Source organism: Panulirus ornatus, chromosome 10 (genome assembly GCF_036320965.1).
Source record: "Panulirus ornatus isolate Po-2019 chromosome 10, ASM3632096v1, whole genome shotgun sequence".
In the NCBI taxonomy this organism is placed as follows: Eukaryota; Metazoa; Arthropoda; class Malacostraca; order Decapoda; family Palinuridae; genus Panulirus; species Panulirus ornatus.
Genome location: NC_092233.1, coordinates 58734360 through 58753384, shown reverse-complemented (window position 1 = coordinate 58753384; position 19025 = coordinate 58734360). Strand labels below are relative to the sequence as shown.

At 51.5% G+C, this 19025-nt stretch overlaps 1 protein-coding gene across 1 annotated transcript in view; it reads right to left on the bottom strand.

Annotated features, from left to right (window-relative positions):
• Positions 1–220: 220 nt before the first annotated feature.
• The window catches only part of LOC139750974 (uncharacterized), a 510084-nt gene continuing 491279 nt past the window's right edge, over positions 221–19025 (bottom strand). Inside the window, 13 exon segments of the mRNA XM_071665953.1 lie at positions 221–2600; positions 3761–3936; positions 4832–4941; positions 5379–5470; positions 5472–5490; positions 8027–8118; positions 10833–10944; positions 11632–11746; positions 12177–12260; positions 12428–12596; positions 13758–13974; positions 14821–14915; positions 18889–19013. Of these exon segments, the coding sequence (XP_071522054.1) occupies positions 1518–2600; positions 3761–3936; positions 4832–4941; positions 5379–5470; positions 5472–5490; positions 8027–8118; positions 10833–10944; positions 11632–11746; positions 12177–12260; positions 12428–12596; positions 13758–13974; positions 14821–14915; positions 18889–19013 (2489 nt within the window). The 3' untranslated portion in view covers positions 221–1517.

The following is a 19025-nucleotide window of genomic DNA, read 5'->3' as shown; positions in this document are numbered from 1 at the left end:
GCTTCGGTCACACTCGATGTGTTCAACGGGAGCTCTGAAGCATACTGCACATCACAACTAACTTGCCGGACTAAACCAATGATCTTTTTATTACATGACAGCACACACACACACACATATATATATATATATATATATATATATATATATATATATATATATATATATATATATATATATATATATATATATATATATATAAGAAGGCTTTATCGGGGGATGCAGGGGCCTCTGGCGTGGGACCCCGTCAATATCCTTCTCATCTTTAACGACAAAAATCTGGTCCTCAAAGGAAACTAACTTTAGTTCTAAATTTTTGATTAATTACCGTAATGTTTTATCTAAGTCTAGCCGGAGTGCGGGGCGGCGGGGGAGGGGTGGTCCCGGTGTGGATGAAGAGGAAAAAAAAAAAAAGGAGGGGAGTGGGGGGGACGTCCCACAGCGTGGGAGTAGGGGGAGGGTGCGGACTCTGTTGGATGGGGAGAGGGGTGGGGGGATGAGAGCACTAATGGCGGACTGTATTAATTGAATGGCCGACGACACAAAGTGAGGTAGGTATACGTGTTTTCATGCACCACAGTACAGGCAGCGGGGCTGGTCCAGCGACTGTGGCAGGAGCAGACCCCACACCTCTGCGGCTTCGGGACAGTTGCAGGCCGCTGCGCTCCGGGGCAGCAGCAGCAGCAGGCTCCTGTGGCAGGATTCATACCCTGATGATCGTCTGTTGACGGCTCCATGGCTGGGCAGGTCCAGCTGCCCTGCTAGGATCTCCCCGCCTGTCACTCTGGCGAGGCCAAGCTCTGGTTCCTCACCCAACACAGCACTAAATAGAGCCTCACCTAGCCTGATGCGCTGACCCGGTGATGGAGGTGGACTCACTTTGCCCCTAACCTTTGACGGGCCTTCTTACGCCCTCTCGGACCTTAAACTGAGACCTTGAGAGACCATATGTCTACTGTTTTCCGTTCTTCCTTGTCGGGTTGTTGCAGTACTGTTCCTTGATGTAGGTGGGGCAAGTGGTCCCTGCCGTCGTGGTCCGGAACACTCGTTCCTCACTGCTGGAACACATGGAACACACCGGCATCCAGGCTACTGAAACACTATCTGAATGATAAAAGATTTAGTAAATACAGGAGAACATGACGCGAGAACATGGGTTCATACAGTGGAAACCCTATTGATGCACTGGTCCACATGGCCAGTGACAGCCCTATTGAATGACTGGTCCATAGGGCCACTAGCAGCCAACTGACTGACTGACTGGCTAGCTGGACCATAGTATCAGTTAATGAAGGAAGATCTCTGAGGAAAATCCATTTTCCAAGCACAGTACATACCAACAACAGCATACAAAATATTACAGTAAATTTGGCTAAAGGTAAAGGCAGTTGCTATGATACGATTCATACAGTTACAGTACTCATAAAATCCCTGAGATGTGTAGTATGAGCAGCGGTGATGAGGGAGGCGAGCAGCTGGTGTGTGGGAGGTGAGGTAGGGAGTTAACGGAGTGGGAATCAAAAAAGTGGGGCGTGGGGATCCAAGAACCGTCTGAGGAGGGGCGGTGTGGTGGGCAGGGGCCGTCTAGGGCTGGCCTGCCACCTGGGTTGGGCGGCGCTCTCCCGGTACCCGCCGATCGTGAGTTGATTAACGTCGATCATTCGCAGTCCCCGGGGCCTGGCCTCCCCGCGGGTCGTGGGCAACCTGGACCCAGCCTCCTCGGCGGGCGTGGGCTGCTTTACCCCCGCATCCCCGCGGGGCGGCGTCGCCATTCGTGTCACATTGAAGCCTCCGCCCGCCACCATCCGCCGGGGACGCACCCGCTCTGGCGACGTGGGCGGAGGTGCGGGGGCGTGGTGGGCACGGTGGCTGGCCTTACTTCGGCGCTGGGGGCGAGTGCGGGTGCGGACGCGACTTGGGGAGCGGCTTTTGACTTTCCTTCTGTGGCGCCTCTTGCGTGGCCGTGTCAGCCGGCGGAAGTCGTAGTAGCGGTAGGAGAGCTTGATGTCTGGGTGCGGCAAGTCCTGCCACACAAGGCTGGTGGGCTGCGCCGCAGGAACCGGGTGTCGCTGATGGGCGCCCTGGCTGGTCCGCAGGGTCCGTAGGGACGCCGTCAGAGACGGCAGGTCGGGCAGGCTTCGCGTCTCGTCGTCGGAGCGGGAAGGGTTGTGGATGTGTTGTTCGGGGAAGAGCGTCACGTACGTCGTCCGCGGCTGTCGCGTGCGGCGTCCCGTCCGTCGTCTGCCGCGCTCCCCCAGCGACCGTGGGCTGGGGTCGCGAGGCCGTGTCGTTGGGAGTCGCACGTTCCTCTCGGTCTGGTTGTGGCCGTAGCGACGTCCGTAGTCCACGTCGTCCTCGTCGGCGGAGGCGGCCTTCTGCTTGATCCTGACCATGAGGCCGCTCGTGTCGCTGAGTCCGTCGCTGTCGCTGGTGACGGAGGAACCATCGTCTTCGTCGGTGTCGCTGGCAGGAGTGTCGGTGCCGGCCGCTTCGCTGCCCCCAGGCTCCCTCAGGCTCGGGGGCTCGGCCGAGGTGGGCGAGCTCCTCAACCTGACGCCGGGTGACCACTTGCCCCGGGAGGATCGCTGCGGACGCCGACCCTGGAACACAACCACGGGTGTACACTGCAGAATTCAGGGGCACGAGTGATGCATGCATCTAGGAGTGTTACTACACTCCTCTCCTGTGTCGAGGTGGAGGGAAGCAGCTGTGTGCTGGTGCTGTGCTCACTCACGACGTGGAACATTTATAAGCGAAGCAAGGAGAAACATTAATGAGCCATGCACGTCATGCCTTATCATAGAATGCTCTTCACAGATCTAAATTTACGATCCTTCAGCTTCTGCACCTCGTGATACAGTCTGGTAGAGAAGATGGTCTGTCTTATAGACAAGATCTTCTCTGAAGTCAGTACTGTTTAACATACTTAACATCGACATAATACTAACTCCCACACATCCCCTTCCAGCGATGCGTGAACTATAGAAATTTACAAACTTAAAGGTAAAGTTTCATCCACCGACATCCCCAGGCATCTAACAATCTGCTGAATTAGATCAACACACCTTATCACAGGTTATCTTAATCGCACTTAAAGGATGATATATGATAGAGGGGAACAGGGCCAACTGCTTCCCTTGTGTGCTACAGGTCTGGCTCTGTGCATCGCTGGCAAGAGATCAAAGATTAAACACATTTGGCCCTGTCTCTACCATGGCTGAATAGGTTTCCGCATACACGGGAAGGGTTACGGTATACTGGGTTATATTGGGCGAGGCACCTGTGCAAAGGGTTGATGCTTCACTACAGTGAACTGTTGCTCTAATGTGGTTGGCCTGGGCTCAACTACAGTGAACATAATCCTTACTACCGATTAGCTGGGGCAGGTGTTTACACTAACTTTAGAAAAACAGGCTGAAAAGACTTTAGCTTGAGACTGACAGCCTGGGACTGGGAAAGCTTTCTCAGAACATGACTGGACGGCCTTGCTGGATCACAGCCTGACTAAGCAGGCAATGTTGTGGTGGGGGAGGGGACCTGGGTGTGACACTGACCAAAGCCAAACCTCGTAACACACACAGGAGACATATGCATAAGTCAGTCATCTAACAGGAATGGCGGACTGATGTCCAGTCTTGGGGGTGTCATGTCGCCAGTGACACTTTTTGTAACAGCTCTACAGCAATACAAACGACGGGGTGCGACACCATGCCTGCCAGAGAGACAAGTGCGTGGCCATACCTGGTGTATATCGACATACCTGTTGAAGCTGGAGTTGTGAGCGCGAGTGTCTGGCGTGAAGTGGGGGGCTGCCAGGTCCCTTGCCCCTGGGCAGGTCATGAAGAGGCTGGGCCGACGGGTGCGGGTAGGGCACCAGGCCCAGGAACTGGTAGTAGTCCAGCACTGCCTTCACGATGCTCCGCCCCGTCCGCAGGTCTGGCAAGGGGGTTAAGGAAAGATCGGCGACCCCCTCAACGTGCTCAGACGACCCCCAGACCCATTCTAGATACGGGCTTACACATTTAAGGTCGTGCTGGGACGACCCTAGCCATGGCAGTCCAACTAACCTTATCTTTCTTCCCTAAGCCTATACACCACTTGAACCTGCTATATCACCTCTATACTTAACCAATACAGTACTGTAATGCCGTTCATTTTGTACCGTTGGCGCCTGAATACAGTTGGGGCTACGTGACTTCAGACCCTAGGAGCCCTTGAAGGCTAATCCATCGTCAGTAGCAGCACACAACCCGTCTCCAGAAGCAACCTAAGACTACAGGACCCAAGGTTCACTAACTCATGACCTCGTCTAGTCCTGCCCCCCGTCCCATGGAAAGCTTGCTAGGTTTACCCCGATTGTGACAGCGCCCTCGGGAATTCCGCCAGCCATGTTATGTCTCATGGCTCCCCCTTTCTTCCCTCAGCCTGCATCACTCGCATCAGCCCCTCCTCATCCTGAGGTACATCACACCTGTACTTACCTAACATAGCCCTGTGCTGTAGCAGTTGCTGTTGATGTTATTGTTCGTGATTCTTCGCCCCTCTCCCAGTCTTTACGGTCACAAAGGAAGTATTAGGTCCCATCCAACACCCCCTGCTGCAGTTAAGTTCCCATCCAACACCCCCTGCTGCAGTTAAGTTCCCATCCAACACCCCCTGCTGCAGTTAAGGTTCCCATCCACCACTCCCTCCTGCAGTTTAGGTCCCATCCAACACCCCCTGCTGCAGTTAAGTTCCCATCCAACACCCCCTGCTGCAGTTAAGGTCCCATCCAACACCCCCTGCTGCAGTTAAGGTCCCATCCAACACCCCCTGCTGCAGTGAAGGATACAGAGGTCCTCGGTGTAGGGGACGAGCTGGCCCCGCTGGTTCCTGTAGCCGTAGATGGAGGTGTGGATGGAGTAGACGTTGGCCGAGTCCCTCAGGTTGTTGCACAGCCACCTGCAACCATAGGTCACGGGTCAAGAACACTCAGGTCAAAGGTCAAGACCATCTGTATCCCGACTATTACACAAACATGACCCACACTGAAGGGAGTGTATTATCAGCAATCATGCTTCTTTTAGGTATAGACCGCAAGTTGAACATCTATCTGGTTGCACTTCTAAAAGAAATTGATTATCAATTATTATCATTATACCAATTATCATTATCATTACTATTATCATTATTATTATTATTATTATTATTATTATTATTATTATTATCATACGCAGAGCTTCATTGATACACCAACGTGGCTTGGTCAAGAGTGCTTGGTATAAAGCAGTTAACTGCGTGGCACAGAACCAGACCAACACCACAAGAGGTGTGCCAGGGCGGAGGCACGGTGCAGATGCACACACACAACCTGAAGGAGGGGAAGGGGCACACGTTACCTGCGGGCTGAGTGGCTCTTGGAGGGGTCCTTGTTGTAGATGGTGTTGTAGTGACAGTAGTCCTCACACGAGTGGCTCAGCATCTTCGGGAAAAACGATGTGCCTCTCGTGCCTGTGTAGGGGGTAGAGGGTGGGTGCCAGGTCACATCTTCTCCGGGTCTCCAAGTTATATCCCTCTCAGGTCATGTTCACTGATGATTACGACCTTCCCCCTAAGTCATACACACACACACACACACACAAACACACACACACATATATATATATATATATATATATATATATATATATATATATATATATATATATATATATATATATATATATATATATATATATATATATATATATATATATTAAGTCATCTTCAGGTCATGTTCTCTCCAGGTCATATTCCCTCTTGCTTATGTCCTCTCTGTCTCATAGTTCTTCCAGGTCACATCCTCCTGGTTCATGTCCTCTCCAGGACATCGCGAAAGCATTGAATTAGGCCACATACTCTCAGGTGCACTGTCAGGTCATACCCCTTCCTTTGGGTCACAAATGAGGTTCAGGTCGCCAGACCTTCCCCAGGTCACCCTACAAATCAGACGATGGAGTCCTATGATACTGCCAGGTCAGATACGTCGCGGGTCACAATTCCAAACTGCATTACCATCTCACACGACAGGTTATCCAGCAGGACAAATCACCAGGTCAACATGACTTTTATACCAATCCAGGTCACATCAAGCCACCATACTCTAAAGTGACATCTTCAGGTCTCGTACCAGGTCAACCTTCTAGGGTGCAGCACTTGGTTAACCCAGGCCACATGACCTGATTAAAGAAGGTGACAGCAAATTTCGCTCACCAGGTCATAAATAAATAGGCTGTGTCATCAGGTCACATTGTAAATAGGCTATGGCACCAGGTCACATTGTAAATAGGCTGTGTCATCAGGTCACACTGTAAATAGGCTGTGTCACCAGGTCACACTGTAAATAGGATGTGGCACCAGGTCACATTGTAAATAGGCTGTGGCACCAGGTCACATTGTAAATAGGATGTGTCACCAAGTCACATTGTAAATAGACTGCGGCACACCGGGTCATGTAAAGAAAATCTATGGCCAGTCGATAAAAAAATAATTAAAATATCATTCACTGTATAATGTATAATTATCTTATAATCTAACTGTAAAACCGAAGGAATAAATAATCAACAGATATCAATGTTATGTGTATATCATTAACTATCCTCCAACATACAACACTGAATTCAAAAAATTTCATCATTTAAAACTGATTATTAACTTTATTACATACAATTTACCGTAATATGCAAAATTAATGATGGAATGATATGAATAATTTTACAAATTCTCTCAGTTTACATATTGTATCTCTGATCCTAAAATACACTATATTGTATCGAGGGTAAATTGTACTCATACAAATTGTAATCATATAAATTCAGCATATGTGATGTGTTTACATACACTAACAACTTTGGGAACCTGAAAACCTTTCTTCAAAATATCTTTGTGATGTTCCCAAGGTGACCATTAAAATCCTAAGCCCCCAGAGTCGCATTACCCGGTGTTCCCCCCCCTTCCCCCAGAGGCCCATCATCCATCATTCGAGGCCCCCAGAGGTCCATTATCCGAGACCCCCAGAGGCACATCATCCGAAATGCCCAGAGGCTCATCATCCGAGGCCCCCAGAGGTCCATATCCGAGACCCCCATAGGCCCATCATCCGAGGCCTCCGGAGGTCCATCATCAGAGACCCCCAGAGGTCCATCATCAAGAGACCCCAAGAGGTCCATCATCAGAGACCCCCAGAGGTCCATCATCAGAGACCCAAGAGGCTCATCATCTGAGGCCCCCAGAGAACCATCATCCAAGGCCCTTAAAGAACCGTCATCCGAGGCCCCTAGATTCAACCGAGAACCCCCAGAGATGAGGGTCATCATTCAGGGGACCCCGAAGGTGATGACCATCATCCGGGGACCTCAAAGGTGAACATCCTCATTCAGGGGCCCTAGTAGCTCAGGACCATAACCTACGGACCCCTACATGTGGCGACCATCAGCTGGGAGGGTGGTGGAGGGAGGGAACGACAGAGGTGAGGCCAGTCAGCTGGAGTCCCCAGAAATCAAGGACCATCAAGGGGAAGACCCACCTGTAGATGTGGCGGACGAGTAGAATTGTTAGAGGAGGTGAGACCCACCTGTAGAAGGGGTGGAGAAGGGGAGACCCACCTGTAGAAGGGGTGGAGGAGGGGAGACCCACCTGTAGAAGGGGTGGAGGAGATGAGACCCACTTGCAGAGGGTGTAGAGGAGGGGAGACCCACCTGTAGAAGGGGTGGAGGAGGGGAGACCCACCTGTAGAAGGGGTGGAGGAGGTGAGACCCACCTGCAGAAGGGGTGGAGGAGGGAAGACCCACTTGTAGAAGGGATGAAGGAGGTGAGACCCACCTGTAGAAGGGGTGTAGTGGACACCAACCTGCAGAAGGGGTGGAATGGGGGGGGAGACCCACCTGTAGAAGGAGTGAAGGAGTGGAGACCCACCTGTAGAAGGGGTGGAGGAGGGGAGACCCACCTGCAGAAGGGGTGGAGAGGGGGAGACCCACCTGTAGAAGGGGTGGAGGCGGGGGAGACCTACCTGTAGACGTCGTCGTAAGAGTTGCCGTAGATGAAGGTGCCGAGAAGTGAGGAGTGGGCGTGCAGGTCCAGCACCAGGTCCAGCTGACACCACTGGGGAGGAGAGGAGGCGGGGGTCAGAGGGCTGGGAGGCTGAGGTCAGAGGTCAAAGGTCTTACCGACGCTACCACTTTGTGAACCATCACGTGACATCTCGTCACCACAACAGATTCACTGGATGACCTCATAAAAGGATATGATAGTAACTTCTAACGACCTCACGTAACCTAACAATACCACCCTAGTATCTGGAACAGCAGGGTTGAATCACCTGACCGATAATGAGGGGTCAGAACCCTGTAGGGCCAGGAATAAAACCCATCTGCATCAGTCAAGGCAACAACCCACTGATCCTCCTACCTGACGGAGCGCCTGCGTCTGGATACGTCTGTCGTGTGATTTACGGCTGAAGCGATCGCAAGACTGGCCAGGGAGGGGGTTGAAGACAATGCCAACCCCAAAAGAGGTCATCGAGAAGGCCCCCTGAGTTAACCTTTATCTTCCTAAGCGATAACAAAGTTAATAGATAAGACGTCATAGAAAACAGGTAATAATCTAAATCATTTCCTAAATGTAAAATGAAAAGAGTTTGTCATATAAATGTCGTTTATCAATATTGTTATTATCATGCCACAATTGGGTCCAGGAAAAAGCTGGCGTTTAAATGTCTCCCCTGATCTCTGGGGAGTATACAACACCCTCGACATGACGTTATCTGAATTATTCAGGCGTTATTTATCCATTTCAGTATTACAACCTGAATTTATTGCCTTCGATTCCCGAACGGATCGATGGACTGGGGGCTGTGAAACGGCCGCCATTTTGTGCCCGCCATGCTCCGCCGATGGCATCAACCGTGTGTGTTTTTGTTTTGTTTTGTTTTTCTAAATATTTTTCCTCAGGTTGGACGAAGTCGGAGCTTGGCCCTGGGGGGTGGGGGGGGGTCACCAGCCATACGTGACCTGGTCATCGTGGTGAGGGGGGGGGGATGATGGGTGCTTCACCACCACCTCCCACCCCCTCTAGCTAGATCGGTAATGGAGAAATGGAATTGGCTTAGCCTATTACCAGGTCTCGAGTGATTTCAATTAGGTTAGGGAGAAGTAACACGGTCCTTGAGGCCACAGAAAACGGTTCTCCGCAGAAAATGGACGCGGCTTCCCAGGCTCCCACGGCCGCCGAAAATATATGATAAGTTTCGTTCAGATTTGCATAGGTATTGGGTCTTTTGTCTCAACTAATGGCGGGGCGGAGACCATGGCGACATATCTGAACAAAGGCAAATATTAGCGGAAACATGTCGGACGGCCTCCCCCCCAACGACCCTACCTTGTTGATGCTGGCTCTCACGCTGTGTGAGGGGTGGAGGACGGGAGGGCGGGAGGGCTTGCCCTGTGAGGGAGGGAGGGTGTGACCCGTTACCATTTAGCATCCTTGGTCCTCCTCCTTTGGCCCCGACGATCCTTGGCGCAGGCGGGGCTTCGCCCCACCTGCCCCGCTAACGTTAACTAACATCAATCAGCTTCAGGCTATGATGGGAGCGCCTACCACCCAATCCACCTCCTGCTATATAGCGCATCATTCGCCTGGCGAACACTCGGGGTGACCGGGGCGAGAGGAAGGGAGGGAAGGTAATCCCTGGAAGGAGGTGACCCCTGCCAAGGAGGAACCTATACGCTACTATATGGCAGTCTCCCACACCTCCCCTGCTACAGCATATATCGACTTGACCGTCTATAGCCAACGCTGTAGTAAAGTTTTCTTGCGATCTCTGGGGCGGAGGATCTCTGGGGATGTTTCTCTGGGGTTGGGTCGGGTCTCTCCCCCCCCCTGTCCCTAGTCTGCCGCTGGCTGGCGGGGGGCGCCGCCCCCAAGACTAGTGGGACTTAACGAAGTGAATTGCATTCCTGTGGAGACGCCACCGCTGGGGGAGGGGGGAGGGGGGTCATAGCACTTACACCCACCCTTCTCTTCCCGACAACCCCAACGCGACGGTCCGACTCACGCTCGGCTGGCCAGGCGTCGCACGAAGGGAGGACTTCATATTCTGAGGGACGCAAGAAGAAGAAGAGAGAAGCCAGAGTGTCGCGATCCGGTCGGGACGCCAAGGTCGAGAGTTCTTGTGTCCAGCCTGGTGAGGCCGTGGACCTATATGACCTGCCCCGACCAGCTCTCGTAATGGCCCTTATGGCTGGGTACTATAGAGGAGATAGTAGAGGCGGCGGTAAAGGTGAGCGTTAGGTCGTTAGTGTGGTGTGGTTGGAGGGAGGGAGGGAGGCCGGGTCTTCATCAGTCACCACCAGATGGCCAACTTCTCCCACGATGGACAGAATTAAACGTTTTTCTCCCAGAGGCTGCTGGGGCGCCGGCCCCCAAGCCCCTCCCTCACCCTGTGGCGCCGGCCCGGGGGAGGGATGGGGGCTGGGTCCGGAGAGCCAACGCTGCGGTGGAGGGGGAAGTGGAGGGCAGCCACCGCTGGTGTAGAGGGCTGTGGAGGGCCTCATGAGTGGTGGGGCATTAGGGTCAAAGGCCACGTATTTTCTGCCTCGGGTGTGATCGTTTAAACACTGGTGATGGTACTGGTGGATGGTGGTAGTTGTGGTGACAGAGGCAACAGTGCTGGTAGATGGTGAGTGGTACCTGTGCCTGGTAATGACGGTGACGGTGATTGTGGTTGTGATAGAGGTGAGAGTAATGGTATTTGCTGTGTGGTGGTGGTAGTGACGATGGTGGTAGTGACGATGGTGGTAATTGTGGTGGTGAGGTACCTGTGCCTGGTCCAGCTGCAGCAGGAGGCTCCTGGCGGCGTGGACTGTGGGCTGACCCCATAGGCTGGCCTCCCCCCACACGCGGTTCAGGTCAAACCCCATCAGCGTCGACCTGGGAAGGACAGGCAGGCAGGTCATGGGTGGTGACCTCTGTATCACTGCGGTCATGGGGAGGAAACTGGCTATGGGTGAAGATATGGGGAGAGAAATGGTCATGGGTGAAGATATGGGGAGGGAACTGGTTATGAGGTGAAGATATGGGGAGAGAAATGGTCATGGGTGAAGATATGGGGAGGAAACTGGCTACGAGGTGAAGATATGGGGAGAGAAATGGTCTTAGGACGCATAAAATATAGCTAGACCAATCATAGAAATTATATTTGGTAGAGGACACGAGGGAGTTTGATGTCTTCTAATTCTATATCAGGCATCAAGAGATTTGATGACTTCTAATTCTATATCAGGCATCAAGAGATTTGATGGCTTCTAATTCTATTTTAGATATTAAGAGATCTAATGTCTTCTAATTCTATTCAAGATATCATGTTATGTCTTCTAAATCTATATCAGACATTTAGAGATGTATTGTCGTCTAATTCTAATGTATTATATCTGATATCTTCTAATTCTAACGAGGAAGCATAAAGAGATTCAAAATCTTCTAATTTCAAGATGTTGTTGGATCAGCCATGAACGATTTGGTGATCCCTCGTTAGGTGTCGAGAGAGGGCCTTTCCTGTCGGGGCGCAGGACCCACCTGTCGGGGGGCAGGACCTACCTGTCGGGGGACAGGACCCACCTGTAGTTGCCGAGGAAGGCCCCGTCGGGGTTGAGCATGGGGATGATCTTGAAGACCACGTGTTCCCTCAGGGTGGCGGCCACGGCCCCTGGACCCAGCAGCAGCTCCAACATGCCTGCACCAGGAGGTAATTTACTGGGATGTTATACACCAGGGGTAATTTACTAGGGGGGGCTATACACCAGGGGGGTACTCAGGGTTATCACACCAGGTGGCACATGTGGGCTGGACAACACAAGCGCACGATAGCCATAAAGAGCACAGATTTTAATGTAGGAAACAGTAAGGATGAGCCAGGGGCGGCAACACTCACTAGTGGTAGCTAGTGGTGATGATGACCACTTAGCGGTGTGGTAGTGGCGGTGATGATGTGTATAGTGGCAGTGAGGTAGCGGTGGTGATGACGTGTATAGTGGCAGTGTGGTAGTGTCGGCGATGACGTGTATAGTGGCAGTGTGGTAGTGGTGGTGTGGTAGTACGTGTTGCTGTGGTCCCACGGGTCATGGGGCCACCGACAGTCATCCTGTAGGAGGGGCAGGACTCACCCTGCACGATGAAGGAGGTTGGAGACTCGCCCCCATGGACTCTGGCCATCACCACCACCACACGCCGAGGCCTGCGACCCACTCCTGTAGGGGGTACAGAAGACATGCGATGAGGAGCGTTACCCAAGCTGGTACCTGAGGGCCCGAACCAAAACCAGGACCAAGGTCAGGTCCTGGCGCTGGGGAGGAGAGGGGGGGGGGATCCCCTTGGGACGAGGGGCTGGTGCTACGGCTGGGGGGGGGGGACTCACCTGGTGGTGGGGGTGGTAGGTGCAGGTCGTGGTGTGGGGCAGGTGGTGGTGGTGGTGCCGCTTTGGTAGCGGCGTGGACGGCGGCGTCCCGCGCCTCTGTCAGGGCTTGCAGGGGTCCCTTGTAGTTGGCGGGGCTGGTGATGGTCAGCACGTGGCACGCCCGCTTCATCTGCATGCGGCACGCGCCCATAACAAGACAGACACATATTACTCTACATATTACCGACTTTTTTACACAGCTACCTCTGTCTTTATGTAGTTCCATATGTACTTCATTCTAAGGTATAGTTAGTGTCACATATATGTCACCCAAGACTGTTTCAGTATAGGCCTCAGAAGCCACGTGTGTCCGGAGAACCGGCATGTGTCACTGGAAACATGTGGCTCCAGGAGTCACGTGTCCGGACACCCAGGATGTGTCATGACGTCTGACATTATCTAGTGACCTGACACATTCTTGTGACCTGACACCCTTGTCTGAGCGCACACTAGTGACCTGACGTATCCACACCCGAGACCCGACATAATCTACGTCCTGTTATCAACCGTTAATATTCAACAAGACACTGATAGTATGGCAACGATTATCATAAAATATTGGGTTTAGAATATGTCTTTAGATCTCAAGATATCTTTATGGATTGTAGGGCAAGCCCATCTCTACATGGTAGGCCAGACCCATCACTACATGGTAGGCCAGGCCCATCTGTACATGGTAGGCCAGGCCCATCACTACATGGTGGGCCAGACCCATCTGTACATGGTAGGCCAGGCCCATCACTACATGGTAGGCCAGGCCCATCTGTACATGGTAGGCCAGGCCCATCACTACATGGTGGGCCAGACCCATCACTACATGGTAGGCCAGGCCCATCACTACATATTAGGCCAGACCCATCACTACATGGTGGGCCAGGCCCATCACTACATGGTAGGCCAGGCCCATCACTACATGGTAGGCCAGACCCATCACTACATGGTAGGCCAGGCCCATCACTACATGGTAGGCCAGACCCATCACTACATGGTAGGCCAGGGCCATCACTACATGGTAGGCCAGACCCATCACTACATGGTAGGCCAGGCCCATCTGTACATGGTAGGCCAGGCCCATCACTACATGGTAGGCCAGACCCATCACTACATGGTAGGCCAGACCCATCACTACATGGTAGGCCAGGCCCATCACTACATGGTAGGCCAGGCCCATCTGTACATGGTAGGCCAGGCCCATCACTACATGGTAGGCCTGACCCATTGAACCCACCTACCTTACCCATGCCCCACAATACCGCCTCCCCAGGGTGGGAGGGACCAGTGCCGGACTCACCACAGTCAGTGCCAGGGTGTGCCTCCAGCAGAAGGGGAGGCCCCTGGCGTCCTGCTGGTCTAGAAGGGCCTGCAGGCGGGAGTAAGAGTACGGGTAGGTCAGGGCGAACTGGTACACGTCCTGCTCCACGTCGAAGCAGACGGCGAAGCTCAGCACGTAGTGGTCCCTGTGTTGGTCTGACCTGTAGTAGTACACGCTTTCCGGTGGCATGCGCGTCCTGCGGGGTGAGGCGAGGGTTGGGTGAGGCGAGGGTAGGGTGAGGCGAGGGCGGGGTGAGGCGAGGGTGGGGTGAGGCGAGGGTAGGGTGAGGCGAGGGTGGGGTGAGGCGAGGGCGGGGTGAGGCGAGGGCGGGTTGAGGCGAGGGTGGGGTGAGGCGAGGGTGGGGTGAGGCGAGGGTGGGGTGAGGTGAGGGTGGGGTGAGGTTAGAGCAGGGTGAGGCGGTATAGGTGGGGCATTCCGAGGCTAGAGGAGGGGAATGGTGAGGCAGGCTGTTATGTTGATGATAGAAAGAGCAGATAAGGTCAGGCGAGGGCAAGTAAGGTCAGGTGAGGGCAGGTAAGGTCAGGTGAGGGCAGGTAAGGTAAGGTGAGGGTAGGTTAGGTGATGTAAGATCAGGTAAGGTCAGGTGAGGGCATGTAAGGTCACGGGAGAGGGTGTAGAAACAGGTAATGGAGTGTGAGAGGGACTTCTCCAAGTCACCTTTGAGAACTTACAACTTAGGCCAAGTGGAGAGGCCACGTTCCCCTGGCCGGACAAACTTTAAGTTAATTAAGTGAGTCGGTGTTTACCTGGGAGCCGGCAACAGCTTAATCAGCCAAAACTTAACGAGATAAAAGGGCAACACACATACACATGCAGGCAGACTCTGACCAGCCCCAAGGGCAGGCCCGACGCCTTTGAGGCCTTTGGACCAGCCCCAAGGGCAGGCCCGACGCCTTTGAGGCCTTTGGACCAGCCCTAAGGGCAGGCCTGATGACCTCATAAAGTTCCGATGGTGATGGTGCCCTTGGGGATGAGGTCAGACGGGAGAAGCTGGTGGGGTTATGGGCAGGAGAGGACTCACCAGCGGGGCCTGGAGGTGGAGCGGACCAGGGGGGTCAGCCCCTCACAGAAAAGGTTCCGGCTCTTGTGTATGTTGACCAGGTTGAAGATGGCGCGCTAAAACAGGAGGGGAGAAAACTCATCAGCTGAAACTGTACATGACAATCATACATACACACAAATACATATACATATATTGCACAAAATCACAACAGACACGTGAACTTATAAATGCTGAAACATGGAAAAGGAAACAAGATCCTGAGCGCTTTCTTGTATTAATACTGTCCTCTGAAGATGTGTCAATACACGAAAGCGCTCAGGATTTGTGTTTCCTTTTCCATGCATTTTTGCAGTATATAAGCGCGCGCGCGTATATATATATATATATATATATATATATATATATATATATATATATATATATATATATATATATATACATAAGCCCACAACATTTACCTATGAACTTATAGTCTTTGATATTCTAAGTTTCGTTTCTGATCATTTATATGGCATGTGCAGCGTGGTGGCTTAACCCCTTGAACACAAGATGACCCCCCCACCCCATCGTACTCGTGTCGTTGTACTCAACGAGTTAAGTCGTCGTACTCAACGAGTTAAGTCGTCGTACTCAACGAGTTAAGTCGTCGTACTCAACGAGTTAAGTCGTCGTACTCAAAGAGTTAAGTCGTCGTACTCAAAGAGTTAAGTCGTCGTACTCAGCGAGTTAAGTCGTCGTACTCAGCGAGTTAAGTCGTCATACTCTTCAAGAAGTCATCAACAATGAAGGTGATCGCCTCGCTGTATTCAAAGGGTTAAGACTTGGTACGTAAGGTTAATTCTGTAAAGAAACATCGAGCTGGTCATCGCTGAACGAGAGGAGGAGGAGGAGGGGGAGGGGTCGCCTGTGTGCCGCCGGCCCCCTGCCACAGCGTATCATTACGGCGAGGATGAAATGAAACATAGTGAATCATTTGTTGACAGAGTCGGCCTAATATCATGGGGGTGGGGGATGACGTGTGTGTGTGTGTATGTGTGTGTGTGTGTGTGTGGAGGAGGAGGAGGAGGAGGGAGGGAGGAGGGTGTGTCTGGGGCACAGCCACGCGAAAGAGTCTCCCCAAGCACGGTCGTTAACTATATAATCCCCTTGTTTGGCCGGATAATTATCTTCTTTTTTTTATACTTAAGAATTACGTGTATTCTTTTCTTGTTTTTATTATACTTGTCTGAGTTGGTAAAAGTCGTCCAGATAGTGGTTTGTTTTAATGACGTCTGCAAGCATGACGCACCACACACACACACACACACACACACACACACACACGAGAGGCTGATGTGAACATATCTATCAGTCATGTGGACATGTGTGTCATCATGTGAAAGTGTGCTATGTGAACATGTGTGCCAGTATGTGAACATGTGTGCCAGTATGTGAATATGTGTGCCAGTATGTGATCATGTGTGACAGTATGTGAACATGTGTGACAGTATGTGAACATGTGTGCCGGTATGTGATCATGTGTGCCAGTATGTGAACATGTGTGCCGGTATGTGATCATGTGTGCCAGTATGTGAACATGTGTGCCGGTATGTGATCATGTGTGACAGTATGTGAACATGTGTGACAGTATGTGAACATGTGTGCCGGTATGTGATCATGTGTGCCAGTATGTGAACATGTGTGCCAGTATGTGAACATGTGTGCCTGCCTGGATCTCTCGTAGCTCCCCAGCCGGGCAGCAAGCAGTACACATTGCTCCAGACACAACATCATTCTTCCAGCGGAGATAAAACACATGACGTATGTATCGAACTGGTTGGGTTCCTGGCCGCCTCCAGCCACAGATATGACGGGTTGGCTAACACAGCAGTGTGGGCTGAGGGCAAAGCTAGGGTAACACAGCAGTGCGGGATGAGGGTAAAGCTAGGGTTACATAGCAGTTTGAGCTGAGGCAAAGCTTATTCTAAGTTGTGTACAACATTTTGAATATCAGCATGCTGTCCACATTCACTGTTCATCATTCACTGCATTCCATTCGCCTATAACTCTCACACTATAAAACTCTTTCTTCACCTCTTTTCAAACAACGATTTTGCAGAAGGTCATGTTATGTCCTCTATGCCAACACCCCCTGAAGAGCTCTTTACTGCTGACATCATCAAACTAGTTCAGAATTTGAAAGCTTATGATCAGGTCACTCCTTACTCGTTTTTCTTCGCTGGTGAAAAATGAGTTTAGGTCATGTCTCCTTTCCCTGTCGTAAGCTTATCATTCGTAGTGCCGGAAAGTACCATGTTTGTAATCCCCCCACTGCGGTGACCAAACATGAGAAGCATATTCTCGTTTTGAACCTAATGCAGAATCTGGACAGCTTCTTGGATGAACATTGCCCCTGTCCACGTACCTGAATGCTATCTCATACCAGCCACGTAGCTAGTTTCCTTTACACTTTTGTGGTGTGATTATGACGACGGGCGAGGGGCAATGTCTACTACATTATTCTAATTTTACTCAGGTTGAATTTTATCAATTATGTATCAGACAGAGTCAATCTATTTATATCTGAAATCCGCCATTATCAGTCCTTTATCATCTCTGATGAGTGCATATTTTACAGCTTCATGTACCATATCAATGAACGTCTGTTTCGGATCAATTAAGATCTTTTTTTGGGGGGGATGAAAACATCAGCATCACCACACACACACACACACACACACACACACACACACACACACACACACACACACATAACTCGCGGTTTACACCTCCCATTGTGGACTGTCTGGACGGGTCGCCTACGGAACTGCCTGAGAGGGGACTAATCCTCCTCCTCCCACTCCTCCTCTTATCTACTCTTTCCCCTCCTCGTTATCATGTGTCACTCTAGATAAGACGGGTGTGATCTCATGTCCTTAGTCGCTTTCATCTTTTCCGTAACTCCGACAACATCAGGTGCATCTTCCCCATTTCGATCCTAGATATCTAGCATTTATATATACACATTACTTTCAGTCAGCCATTTGCCTTATCTAACATGCCTGACCTCTTTGTGGTAGTGGCGGGGGCTGATCCGTCCTTTTGCTTTATTTGGTGTCCCGTGTGTGTGTGTGTGTGTGTGTGTGTGTGTGTGTGTGTGTGTGTGTGTGTGTTCTGGTTATCGGGGAGGCTGGCTGCCAAACATCACTGGTAATTATATCCGCTAATTATCACCGGTTACCATTAGGCTGTGACTGCATTGAAATGTAGGGGATTCTCGTCTCCCTGGCATGCAAGACTACACTCGGTGTATTGGTGGATGCAGACAGTGTCCCCCGTATGTCCAAAGGTCCGTGCAGTGTGCCAGGTGGGCCCAAAGGTCCGTGTAGTGTGCCAGGTGGGCCCAAAGGTCTGTGCAGTGCGCCAGGTGGGCCCCAAGGTCCGTGCTGTGTGCCATGTGTTCCCCAAGGTCCGTGCTGTGTGCCATGTGGGCCCAAAGGTCCGTGCAGTGTGCCAGGTGGGCCCAAAGGTCCGTGCTGTGTGCCATGTGGGCCCAAAGGTCCGTGCAGAGTGCCAGGTGGGCCCAAAGATCCTTGCAGTGTGCCAGGTGGGCCCAAAAGTTCGTGCTGTGTGCCAGGTGGACCCAAAGGTCCGTGCAGTATCTCCGGAGCGCCCACAGGCCCCTGCATTGTGCCACACTGGGTTTGGTTAGAAAAAGTTAGTTTTGATTAGAGTGTTAGGTTCGGGACACGATGGTTAGAATGAGCAGGTAAGGTTATAGTTAGTGATGTTAGATAAGGTTATTATCAATGTTGTTATTGTAGGATAGGTTATCTTCTCTAAGAATGAGTAGGTAAGGTTACATTAGGTCATGTTAGATAAGGTTATCAGAGTGTGGATGAAGGATGTATGATATAACACGGCTGTTTTTAATCTGTTCAAGCAGGTTAGTCTAGGTCGGTGTAAGTTAGTCTAGAGGAGGCGAGATTAAAGTGGGTTAGTGTTAGGCTAGGTCGGGTTAGGTTAGGTTAGGTTAGGTTAGGTTAGGTTAGGTTAGGTTAGGTTAGGTAAAGTCGGGTTAGGCTGTACAACGAAGAGTCGTCCCACCTGATCAGCTTTGGCGTTGTCGACGGTGAAGTTGAACCAGAACCTGTAGCGCGGGTTGCACGTGTCAGGTCGTATGAAGAGGTCGTAGTCGTACTCGGCCACAAAATCCACCCGGCCCAGGTTACCTGCAAAACCGT